We start from the raw sequence: 13,187 nt of genomic DNA on the forward strand, positions 1-13,187 counted from the left end.
TTTGCCACGCAAAAGACAAAAAAAAAAAAAAAGGAAAAGTGATGATGCTCAGAGAAAGAGATCCAGTCCAAAAACCATACAAACTCCATCACAAAAGAAATGTACAGGAATAACACAACCACACACTCCCTCAAAACCACACCAGAAAAGCAAAATCCAGCCACCAACAATGCCCCCCTTGCAAAAGAGAGGCAAATTCCACCACAGAAAATCACAAAGAACAGGCAAAATCCACCCCAAAATGCTAGCCACACAGAAAGAAAGAAGCAACCCCCCCCAAAAAAAAGGTAAAACAGGCATTACACAAACAAGTATTTGTGTGCGTGCACATATCAAAAAGCAAGCAGACACCTCCCACCAAAGAGACAAAACACTCATTCCTTTGCTTACCAAGCAGCAATGGGGTCTCCTTTACTTTTAAATAAATAAATGGGCAAGCGGGTGGATAGTTAGGCATTAGCATCCATTTACCCTGCTCTCTTTGCCTTTGCTGAGAAAAAGCATTCTGAAGAAAGGAAGTGGGTGGGGTGGCTGGAGGCCCATACTTAGTTTTCCAGCCAATGCAGCAGCACCACCAAGAAGAAAAACTTGTAAAATTCCAAAACGAATTAAACATTAAGAGAAGAAGGAACTTCAACAGGAACCAAGTAGGGTGTCTGGAGCATCATTGTGCCTGTGGGCACCATGTTGGGAACTTCAGATCTGTGAAATATGTAAAGAATGTTGCTTAGGGCAACTATTTTGGCAATTTTAAAGCTCACTATCTGCTATTTTGTAAGTTTGCTGAGAGGGGAAGATCTATCTCTTTTATTAACATTGATTTGTAGCACAACCCTAGGCATCCCTTGCTTGGAAGAAATTTCCATTAAGTTCATTTATCTGGATGTGTGTACAGGATTACAGCCTTAATGGCTAGATTCACACACAGAGCTCAACTGCAACTTCTGGTTTAGGGGCTGAAGTGTGTGCTGCATGTAGCAAATAGCGGAGAAACCATGATTTTAGTATAACTGTAATTTGGAGGGTGTATTTGTCTATATTGGCAGGAGCAGGGACCAAGCAACGGGAGCTCACCCTGTAGCCGGGCTTTGAACTGCCAACCTTCTGATCGGCAAGCCCTAGACTCTGTGGTTTAGGCCACAGTGCACGTCAAAGTGCAAGTAGATAAATAGGTACCGCTCTGGCGGGAAGGTAAACGGTGTTTCCGTGCGCTGCTCTGGTTTGCCAGAAGTGGCTTAGTCATGCTGGTCACATGACCCGGAAGCTGTACGCTGGCTCCCTCGGCCAGTAAAACGAGATGAGCACCGCAACCCCAGAGTCGTCTGCGACTGGACCTAACAATCAGGGGTCCCTTTACCTTTTATTTGTCTATATTATTGCCCAAATACAAACAATAGTAATGAAGATCTGAGATCTTGCAATTTAGGTCTTTTTTTGTTTTTTTAAAGTAATTTTAATTCAAAATAAATGCAACATGTCTGCATGAAAATAAATGGAGCATAATACCTGTTTATACAGCTATGTCTGTCTGTCTGCCTGAATCCCATATCTACATATCTATCTACATATATAGGTGTATGCCCATACCTGTAACATATGGAAAATGAAGTGCATTGGAATTAGCAGGGCAAGTTTTAAATGTTTATACGCTCAAATAACTTAATTCCAAATGAAAACATGGCCTGATCTAGATTTGCTGCTTCCTGCCCTGCCCCCGGCAGATACACTACTTTGCACAATCATAGCTGAATACTGTGCTGTTAACTATGAGTTACCTTTGCTGAACTGGAGTGACTTTTCACTCCATGCACAACTGCTGTCTCCCCATCCTCTTTTAGAAATAACGCAGCTCACTATATGTTTGCCTTTTGATTCACAGGGGTATCTGCCTGCCTTGAATATTCTCAGACCCAAAATGTGTCACTATAGTGAATGAATTTTAATTTGTTTCTAGGTGCATGCACATGAAAACACACAGACACACATCACAAAGTAAATTAATTTTTAAAAAAACAGATAACCTATACTGCCAGCATTACTTTCTCGGTAATGGAAATTGTATAAAATTATTAAATGGAAAGGGTAACCTTGCACAAGAAACTTTGGCAAAACTTCACTGAAACTATGTTTATTCAAGCCTACATCCCGTAGCCTTAAGGAGAGTTCAACTCCCTCCCAGGTTTCTGGACACCATGCTAAGATGGCCATCTTCTGGAGAGCTTTTGAGTTGCCCTCAATATCTAATTTTTATGTTTCTGATTAATGTAGCAATGTTTCTACTGATTAGTTCTTAGGCAGTATTTTGGGTTTTTTTTAATGTAACTTTTATATGATTTTATCGCAATGGGCTGTCAGCACGTTCTATGGGGGGAAATGAGAAACACGCCTCGAAAGCCGTTCGACTTCCAAGGCGCGTTTGAAAACTGAAGGAATTCCAGGTTTTCGGCATTTGGCTTCCGAATTGTTCGGCTTCTGAGACGCTTGAAAACCAAGGTTCCACTGTGTGTGTGTGTGTGTGTGTGTGTGTGTAAAATAAAATTTATACACCATGATGCACACCACAATTTACAAAAAGATGGAGCAATAAAGTGAAGGAAAATTAAAAACTTAAAACATACAAAAGTATAAATAAGTATTTTTGTACATTTATAAGCACTGTTGTATCTTTATATTTGCTGGTTACTTTGGGGGACCTGGGTGTATCGTACACATATAGTATTATATGTATATTAATGCTGATAATATGCTAGAATTGTTTGCATTTTTACTGGAAGCAGGGTGGCTGGTTTTCTGCTTCTTCTGTTGTAAACCACGCTGTGACCATTTTTGGTATAGACTAGCCTAGATAAATAAATTATTCTTGAAGGCTATGGTCAGGAAGGGGATTGATGAGTGAAGCCTTTGTGCATTTTTTATACGCCTCAGCACCCTCTGCATATTCAAGTGGCATCAGATACAAATAGGTTAAATAAAAGGGAAATCGAGATATATTTGCAATGGTTTAAAACAAAAAAAAAGCAGGAGAGAGACACAATAAGGCACTAAACTGAAAAGAAATCTCAACGTTTTCCTCATTTCCCTCACTCCCACCCTCCTGGGTAATTCCACAACTGATACATTTATAAACAGCTTTGTACATGAGCATGCAATAATGGGCACATGCTCAGAAACACACCCCAGCAGATAGTGAAGTGGATAAATATCAAGGTAGCCAATGATATAAAGAGATGTCAAAGAATTCCAGCAGAAATGGCAGTGGAAATTGCCAATGCCCACATACTCATCTCATGTCTGGAAAGGAAATCAATCCAGTGAATTCAACTGGTATTCACTTTGTTGTTTTCAGTCTGCAAATAATAGGGATAGGTAACTGATGGCACATTTGCATTGTCTTTTCTTTTGCATTATGTTTCTCCATAAAGGCTCAGAGAAGTCAGAAAATCCTACAGATACTGTAGATACCAAAAGCGATCTCTGCCCAAGCATTTTATGGTCTAGCTTTACATTGTGCTTCCCAAGTACACAGGTTTTTGCAGACATCAGCTTAAAACCATGTAATTGAACATCAAGAGCCCAAGTTATGACTACTCACCTCAATAATGGGCTGATTTTCCAGTCTGAAGAGTATCCAAAATCTCCCAGAAGCCTTGCTGTGAATATGTGGTTATTCTGTACTTCTCAGAATGCAACACTGCCACTTCTGCTTGCTTCCCAATAAAAATAAGGTCAGGTTGCTTTTCTCAAGAGAGAACATGCCAGGCCCAGAAACCTAGCAATTACATCACACTGTAATATATAACCACATAGCCATAATCTGAGGATTTAACAAACCCTTACATGTTTTGTTTGTATTTTGTTCAACTGCCACACCCAACCTGCTTCCAGGCTATCATAACATCCTGTGCTTTACTCTCACCGTCCCAGACATGGTGCAAGAAATCCATACCACTTTTTAAACTCCGCAAGCAAACAGATACAGTGGTGCCCCGCAAGACGAAATTAATTCGTTCCGCAATTTTTGTCGTCTAGCGAATTTTTCGTCTTGCGAAGCACGAAATCCCATAGGAATGCATTGAAAATCAATTAATGCGTTCCTATGGTCAAAAAAAGTCCAAACAAAGCCAAATTTGGTACAACAACAGTTTATTAACTGCTCTTTAAAGTCACACATACTGTAAAGAGCAGTTCAAAAATTGAAGGGAAAATAAATTAACTTTATAAACATGACAGAAAAACATTTAAAAATCAACAAAGTGTACAGTACATTTTCTAAGACTCTGGGGGACCACTCGAAGAAGGCTCCTCTTCCACTCTTTGCTTCTTGGTCAAGAACCTGTCCATAGTCTGCTGCTTTATCCGCCTTTTCAGCAGCTCCCTGAAAGACGACATGACCCTCGTATCATAAAAGTTCCCAGCGTCATGTGCCACGTGCTTCTCATGGTGGTGTAGATCTGCAAAAGTCTGCACCTCCTTCCACTTCTGGCAAATGTCCCTCAGTCTTTCGGAGGACAGCCGTTCCTCAGTTGCTTCCTCCTCTTCCAGTGAGGCCTGCTCCTGCGCAGCCTCTGCCTGCAGTTCGACCAGCTCCACGGTGGTCAGCTCGTCGTCGTGCCCCTCCACCAGGGTCAGGCGGTCCTTCATGGGCTTGTGGCCAGGCAGCCTGGACTCCTCCTGAGTGATGAAAGTCCTTTTGGGCATCCTCTTCCAAAACAGCCCGGTCTCGTCACAGTTGAAGACCTGCTGCGGAACGTAGCCCTCCGTCGTCACAACCTCCAGGAACTCCGCTGCAAAGTCTTCAGCCGCAGGAACATCAGAACTGGCAGCCTCTCCATGCCTGACCACGCTGTGGATGCCAGATCTTGTCTTGAACCGGTCAAACCAACCTCTGCTAGCCTTGAAGACTTCTGGCTCGGCTGAGGTTCCTGGCTGTTCCCGGATGAGGTCAGCGTGCAAGGCCTTGGCCTTCTCACAAATGACGGCCTCAGACACTGTGTCCCCTGCATGCTGCTTCTCTTCTATCCAGATGAGCAGCAACTTCTCGACCTCCTCCAGGACAGCTGGGCGGTTCTTCACGATCCTGGTGACTCCCTTGGCTGCATCAGTCGCCAGGATCTTCTCCCTCATCTTCAGGATGGTCCCGATGGTCGATGGGTTCCTGCCGTACTCCCTGGCGATGTCCGTCACACGCATTCCGCCGTCGTGCTTCCAGATGATCTCCTTCTTCATTTCCAGCGTCACCTTCTCCTCCTTCCTCTCGCCGGCCACCGCAGCAGCAGTCTTCTTGGGTCCCATGGCAGCACAGCTCCTACCTTCGTAAACTCAGAAACAGAAAAAAAAATCAGTGATGTGCTTCAAACCCAAAAAATACAAAAGCAGCCAGCCACCCACCACACAGAAATTAAAACCCAGAACCAAGGCCTTGAATCCCAAGCACCCCAACCCCAAATCCAAAATCCAAAAACCCCCAAAAAAGTTTTAAAAGTTTAGCTTACCAAATGGATGAAAGAGAAGTTCTGGAAAAGCTTCAACAATCAACCACCGAAGTCCTCAGAAACCTCAAATGGCTGCAAAATAAGTTTAGGAAAAGCTTCAAAAATCACCAATGTCTTCAAAAACCTCAACTGCTCCCACAGACACGCACCAACCCACCCACAACACAGAAATTGCAAACCCCTCCCCAACTGCTTCCCCACCCAGACAAAAAAAAAATTCAAAAAATAACAACATGGCCAGCACTCAGAAATTCAAACTCAGAAAATTTTTCAAAAAAAAACAACCTGGCCCAGTGGTCACAGAAAATCATAAAAATTCCCCAAAAAACCCCACATGGTCCCAGATTTCTGCAGAAACCTCCTCAACTGTTCCCCTAGCCAGCCAGCACTCAGAAATTCAAACTCAGAAAAAAAAAATTGAAAATAAACAACCATGCCTAGTGGTCACAGAAAATCATAAAAATTCCCCCAAAAACCCCACATGGTCCCAGATTTCTGCAGAAACCTCCCCAACTGTTCCCCTAGCCAGCCAGCACTCAGAAATTCAAACTCAGAAAAATTTTCAAAAAAAACCCAACCTGGCCCAGTGGTCACAGAAAATCATAAAAATTCCCAAAAAAGGCCCACAAGCCCCCAGATTATCGCAAACCCCTTCCCAACACCAAGTCCTTGAATCCCAAACACCCCAACCCCAAATCCAAACCCCCCCAAAAAAGTTTTAAAAGTTTAACTTACCAAATGGATGAAAGAGAAGTTCTGGAAAAGTTCTGGAAAAGTTTTGGAAAATCTTCAAAAGTGAGCAAAGTCTGAGAAAAGGCTACCAAACCACGTGCTAACAGTTGCTCCTCGAAGTCAAGTCGCAACTGCAGCTGCTCAAGCTAAGCACCCTTGGTTTTAACGGTTTTTACACAAAGGAAACAAAGTCGCGAGACGTTTTCGTTTTGCGAAGCAAGCCCATAGGGGAATTCGTCTTGCGAGGCAAATCGCGGACGAAAAAACCTTTCGTCTAGCGAGTTTTTTGTCTTGCGAGGCATTCGTCTTGCGGGGCACTACTGTATTAAAATTCATGCCACATCAAATAGCAATTTATAATTGCTTCTCAGCCTTCTGGCTAATATCAAAGTATCTGTTCTTAGCAGTTGAATATGTAATACAGTATTGTTATGTAGTGAAATTTCACCCTGGGCCAGCAGGGGGATACTGTATATAGTTTTCACTCAGGTCTGTAGATAGTTTTCACTCAGGTCCACGTCAGTTATTTTAGGCGGGAACTCTGGGCTGTTGTTGCTACAATGTTGACAGCCGGCTGCCTATAAAAGCAGGCCGGCTGAGCTGTTTGCAGTCAGTTCTATTCCAGCTTACAAAATAAAGAGCTACTTGGAGAAATCGCTGTGCTGTCTGCTATGTCAACCCACAACTTAACACTGGCGACGAGGATGGGATGCACTGTGAGTTCCGAGACTTAAGACGATGCCCTGATGGATCGAATCGTCTGCGGGGTCCGGGACATCCATCTGCAACGGCGTCTCCTCGCCAAGCCAGACCTCACACTACAGAAAGCCATTGAGGAGGCTGTGGCCTCAGAAGCTGCTGAACGCTCCGCCCAGGAGATCCGCAAGTCCAGCAGCCCGCGTCTTGCTAGGGAGCCAGTTCCGGTGCATCATGAAGAGGCCAGCAGTGATGAGGCATCCTCCAGTGAAGACGATGACGTGCACCAGACAAAGCGGGAGCGCAGGAAGTTCCAACAGAAGTCCAAGGGCCAACCGGAATGTGCCGGCTGCGGAGGCAACCATTCCCGTTCCAAGTGTCGATTCAGAGACGCCATCTGTAGGAAGTGTTCCAGAAGGGGCCACATCGCTAAGGTCTGCCGATCGGCTCCGTCTGACACCCCCCCTTCATCGACTCGCAAGTCCAAGTCTTCACTCCAGTCTGCCAAGGAAAGTTGTTTCGCTCTCACCAACTGCCGCTGCCCGTCTGGAACCACGATTGGCCAAACCGACTCGCCTACGCAACGCAAGCTGAACGTCACGGTGCTCATTGAAGGAGCTCCATGTGACATGGAGATCGACACCGGGTCTGCCCTGTCCATCGTGTCATGGAGCACCATCAAAAGACTGGTACCCAGAGTGTCCAAAAGGCAACTCGACTCTCACCGCGTACACCTGAGAGACTACCAGGGAAACGACATTCCCATGGTAGGCGTTGGCCGTTCCGGATCGCCTTCAAGGATTTTTCGGGCCTGCTCCAGTTGGTGGTGGTCGAAGGTCAGCGGCCAAGCCTCCTAGGGCTAGACTGGTTTGATGCCCTCGGCCTGGAAGTCACCGGCATCAACTGCATCTCTAACGCAGAGACTGAGGGTCTGGTCAAAGACTTTGCCGAGGTTTTTGACGGCACCTTGGGGCAATATACAGGTACACCCATCTCCTTTAGCCTTGATCCACAAGTCGCCCCCATCAAGCTAAAGCCACGCCGGGTTCCCTTTGCTCTCAAGGCTAAGGTGGACGAACAACTGGACAAACTGATCGCCCAAGGAGTTTTGGAGCCGGTTGACCACGCCAAGTGGGAAACCCCCATCGTCACGCCTGTCAAGCCAGATGGGTCGGTGAGAATCTGCGCTGACTACAAGTGCACGATCAACAAGGCACTTCAGCAGCACGCTTATCCGGTTCCTGTTGTCCAACACCTGCTGCATTCCCTGGGTGAGGGTAAGGTCTTCGCTAAGCTGGACCTTGCCCAAGCCTATCAACAACTGCCAGTCGATGATGCCACTGCTGAAGCCCAGACGATCGTCACCCACCGGGGGGCATTCCGTTGCCACCGGTTGCAGTTCGGGGTGAGTGTGGCTCCTGGCATCTTCCAAAGCCTTATGGAGCGTCTCCTGCAAGGGCTTCCGGGCGTGGTACCATATTTTGATGACGTCTTGGTGTCTGCAGACTCACACCAGCAGCTGTTCGAGCGCCTCCGTGCCGTGCTGACCAGGTTCCAAGAGGCCGGGCTCAAGGTAAAGAGGGAGAAGTGCCAGATCGCCGTTCCACAGGTAGAGTTCCTGGGCTATCTTATCGATGCCTCCGGCCTTCACCCGACCACATCCAAGATCCACGCTATCCAGCAGGCCCCCACCCCAAAGAACAAGACGGAGTTACAGGCGTTCCTGGGGCTGCTGAACTTTTATAACATGTTCCTGCCCCACAAAGCCACAGTGGCTGAGCCTCTTCACCGACTCCTTAGCACTAAGACGCCTTGGGCCTGGGGTCATCGGGAGACGGCGGCCTTCAACGCGGTCAAGGCTCTCCTTTCATCAGACAGTGTGCTGGTACAGTACAGTGAATCCAGGCCGCTGGTCCTTGCCTGCGACGCCTCACCTTTTGGCATCGGTGCTGTCCTTAGTCACCGTTTTCCAGACGGAAGAGAAGCACCGCTCGCCTACTTTTCCAGGACGCTATCTCCGACGGAACGGAATTACAGCCAGCTCGACAAGGAGGCACTGGCACTTGTGGCTGGAGTGAAGAGGTTCCATGAATACCTCTATGGCAGGACTTTTGACCTCATCACTGACCACAAGCCACTCCTGGGCCTCCTCGCCGGTGATCGTCCAACTCCACCGGTCCTCTCGCCACGCATGCTGCGATGGACTGTTTTCCTGGCTGCCTACCACTACCGGCTCATCCATCGCCCGGGGAAATCGATGGGCCATGCCGACGCCCTCAGCCGTTGCCCTCTTCCAACATTTGTGGAAGACCCGGCTCCAGCTTCATCGCTCCTTCTGATTGAGGATCTTCCGGCAGCGCCTGTATCGGCTGCCACTGTGGCCTCCGCGTCTGCCCAGGATCGCACCATCAGCCGGGTGCTCAACTGGGTGTGGAAGGGGTGGCCACAAGGGCCTTTTGCATCAGAGTTCCAGCCCTTCGCAACCAGACAACATGAACTCTCAGCTCATCGTGGCTGTCTGCTGTGGGGAGACCGCGTCGTGATTCCCCAGGGACTCCGTCAGCGCGTCCTGGAGGCTCTGCACGTTGGCCACCTGGGAATTGTCAAAATGAAGGCGTTGGCTCGGTGTTACGTCTGGTGGCCTAATATGGACGATGCCATCACTGCCTGGGTGTCCGCCTGTCAAGCGTGCCAAGAGTCGAGGCCTGCACCACCGGCAGCTAAGGGACACACCTGGGAGACGCCAAAGACACCCTGGTCAAGGGTGCACATCAATCTGGCTGGCCCCTTTCACGGCCGGACCTTTATGGTAGTGGTGGACGCCTATTCCAAATGGCTGGAGGTCGCCCTGATGCCCTCCACCACTACCGAAGCTGTCATCCGGGTGCTGCGAGGCCTGTTTGCAACGCATGGGTGTCCTGATGTCCTTGTCTCTGACAACGGACCGCAGTTCACGTCAGGCACGTTTGAGCGGTATCTTTTGGGACTGGGCATCCGCCATGCCCTAACGGCACCCTTTCATCCATCCAGCAACGGGCAAGCGGAAAGAATGGTGCGCTCGGCAAAAGAGGCACTGGCGCGCCTGGACCGGGGAGACTGGCATGAGTGGGTCGCCGAATACTTGTTCGTGCAACACATCACCCCTCATGCGGCCACAGGGAGGAGTCCTGCTGAACTGCTTATGGGCCGCCGCCTCAGGTCACTGCTCGACCGGCTACACCCGGACTTTGCCGTGGCTGAACCCCCAGGCTGTGCCAACGCGCCACGGTCATTTGTCCCAGGAAACCAGGTCTTTGTCCGGAACTATGTGGGGGACATTCCTTGGGTGCCAGCCACAGTAGTGGGAGTCACTGGACCTCGCTCGTACCAGGTGGCACTCGAAGACGGACGCTTGTGGCGACGGCACATAGACCAGCTTAGGCGCAGGGTTGGGGACTTGGACACTACCGAAGTGCCCCCAACTGCGCTTGCGGCTCCAGAAGAGACACGTACAGATGGCGAGGCCCCACCTACACCTCCCTCGCAAACTGCCAGCGTGGAGCCGAACCAAGCCGCTTCAGAGGGTCTGCCAGACTTACCACAGACTCAGACCACTCCACTTGCGGAGGCTCCACCCACAGCAGCGGATCCAGGGGAGTTGGTTCCAACGCCACCTAGGGTCGCACCACAGCCTCAGCAAGAACTGTGTGGCCATCCGGACTTGGCTACCAGTCCCCGGCGGTCTGGCAGAGTTCCCAAGCGCCCATCTTATTTAAAGGACTATGTTGTTGGACATGTATCACTGTTGGTCTAAGTATGGGAAATGTAACCGATATGCTTTTGTGCCTAATTGAACCATTACGCGTAGTGCTGTATATAAGGAAACCATTACGATTGTAACTAACGCCTTATCTCGGTGGGGAGGGGTGTTATGTAGTGAAGTTTCACCCTGGGCCAGCAGGGGGATACTGTATATAGTTTTCACTCAGGTCTGTAGATAGTTTTCACTCAGGTCCACGTCAGTTATTTTAGGCGGGAACTCTGGGCTGTTGTTGCTACAATGTTGACAGCCGGCTGCCTATAAAAGCAGGCCGGCTGAGCTGTTTGCAGTCAGTTCTATTCCAGCTTACAAAATAAAGAGCTACTTGGAGAAATCGCTGTGCCGTCTGCTATGTCAACCCACAACTTAACAAGTATGCTCTCTATGTAAGGACACAGTGTGAATCCAATTTTGGAACCAGGAGTTGGATATGAGGCTTGGTCCACCCACGGCATGCATTGACCTGATATTGCAGGGCCCAGTGCAATTTCTTGTTTGTTTTAGGAACAGGTGAGTGAGTTCTTTAACTGTTTTCCATTCTCGTCAATGACCGAAATAAATCGATTCATTCATTAACTTGTTTTCACAAGTATGTTACGAAAAGTTGGTTTTTTTATTAAAAAAAAGTTGGCGTAAACATAGAGATTAGATTGGCAACTGACACGTTTTCCTTTTTCCCCCATGTTGGAGTTTTGTAGTAATTGTTCCTCCATTTCTTTGTTCTTTATGACAGCCATCTTCAAAGGGTCGCCACATGCAAGATGGATCAAGCTTGTTTTCTCCTGTTTTGGGGGCTGGGACCTGTGAAGGTAAATGGCATTTCCGTGCACTCTGGCACTCGTCACGGTGTCCTGTTATGACAGAAGCAGTTTAGTCATGCCAACCACATGACCTAGAAAGCTGTCTGTGGACAAACACCGGCTCCCTCAGCCTGGAAGCGAGATGAGTGCCACACCCCATAGTCACCCTTGACTGGATTTAACTGTCTAGGGTTCCTTTACCTTTACCTATTTTACCTAAGGGCTTATTCACACCTCCATTTCCCCTGCTGCTTTCCCTCCGGGAAACCCAATCTGTAGAGCTGAATTGGATCAAACAGCAATTGGGCTTTCTGTGGATTGCCATTTGTTCTGATTTAGCACTAAAGAGCAGATTTTCAAGGGGAAAGTAGTGGGGTAAAGGCAAAACTGCTCAGACTTGTGCCTAGAATGCACTGGACCAGTGGAAAATTGCTTGGACCCATGCTTTCTAGACACTGGACAAACAGAAGTGTGATCAAGCCCTAAATTGTTGTACTTCAAATGGTTATAATGAAGATTCATTAGAAATGGCCTAGCGTTGATGTAACTTTGACTTCTTAATTCTGAGGCTGTATAGTGCTCAATATTAGCAGCAGGGTAAGAGGTCTGGGACTTTCTTGTGATAAGCTATCCTGTCTGGCCTGCACATGGAGTCTTCACTTAACTACCATGGCTAAAATATGTTAATTAGCTATCCTTCATCAATTTATCAAATTTCCATCAAAAGTCATTTAAGCTAGTAGTCCCCCACATATTGTGCTACAGAATTCCCACCTTGAGAAGATGCACTTCCTTTTCCCTACCCTGAACCTACTACTAACTAACTTAAAGCAGTGTTACCAAATAGTATTATAAGATAGAGAAAAATATTGTCTCTATCCATTGGCCCAGTTTGCACATAAAGTTAAAAAAAATGATTTAATGTAATGAGGACAAGCTGTGCCTCTCCTCCTGGGAGAGTTTCTGCATTAACCACAGTTTAACATTACATTAACCCTAAACTATGATTAATCTTAACTACAGTGTGTTGAAACAAGCCAGCTTCTTAAACTATACCTTGAAGTAAGTGTCTTTCTGCCAGAGTTTGTTCAGTTACAGATAGGTAGCCGTGTTGGTCTGCCATAGTCAAAACAAAACAAATTCCTTCCAGTAGCACCTTAAAGACCAACTAAGTCAGTTCTTGGTATGAGCTTTCGTGTGCATGCACACTTCTTCAGATACACTGAAACAGAAGTTTCCAGACCCTTCTATATAGTGAGAAGGTGGGGAGGGGTATTACTCAGAAGGGTGGTGGGAATGGGTGATTGGCAGATAGCTGTGATGAGCCTGTTGACGACTCTTAACGACTGCAATAGGTCTTACAGGAAAAAGCAAGGGGTGAAAAGGTGAAAAATGGCTTTGTCATGTATAATGAGATAAGAATCCAAGGTCTTTGTTCAGACCAGGTTTCTCCATGGTTTTAAGTTTGGTGATAAGTTGTAATTCAGCAGCTTCTCTTTCCAGTCTATTTCTGAAATTCCTTTGTAGTAAAACAGCTACTTTGAGATCTTGTATAGAATGTCCTGGGAGATTGAAGTGTTCTCCTACTGGTTTCTCTGTCTTGTGATTCCTGGTGTCCGATTTATGTCCGTTTATTCTTTGGCGTAAGGTCTGGCCTGTTTGCCCAAT

At 47.2% G+C, this 13,187-nt stretch overlaps 1 protein-coding gene and 1 long non-coding RNA gene across 3 annotated transcripts in view; both read left to right on the plus strand.

Annotated features, from left to right (window-relative positions):
• LOC309344064 overlaps window positions 1–13,187 on the plus strand; it is a 207,222-nt gene that overhangs the window by 150,935 nt on the left and 43,100 nt on the right. The gene's annotated exons all lie outside the window — the stretch shown is intronic.
• Window positions 11,108–13,187, plus strand: part of ALG14 (ALG14 UDP-N-acetylglucosaminyltransferase subunit) — a 58,012-nt gene continuing 55,932 nt past the window's right edge. The window contains exons 1-2 of one of the 2 annotated variants that reach the window (XM_081866191.1): window positions 11,108–11,229; window positions 11,453–11,528. In XM_081866191.1, coding sequence (XP_081722317.1) covers window positions 11,474–11,528 — 55 coding nt within the window. In that variant the 5' untranslated portion in view covers window positions 11,108–11,229; window positions 11,453–11,473. Of the gene's footprint in view, window positions 11,529–13,187 lie in introns of both variants that reach the window. The other variant, XM_081866190.1, reaches the window with a different exon arrangement.

Source organism: Podarcis erhardii (assembly GCF_964252035.2).
Source record: "Podarcis erhardii genome assembly, chromosome: 6".
In the NCBI taxonomy this organism is placed as follows: domain Eukaryota; kingdom Metazoa; phylum Chordata; class Lepidosauria; order Squamata; family Lacertidae; genus Podarcis; species Podarcis erhardii.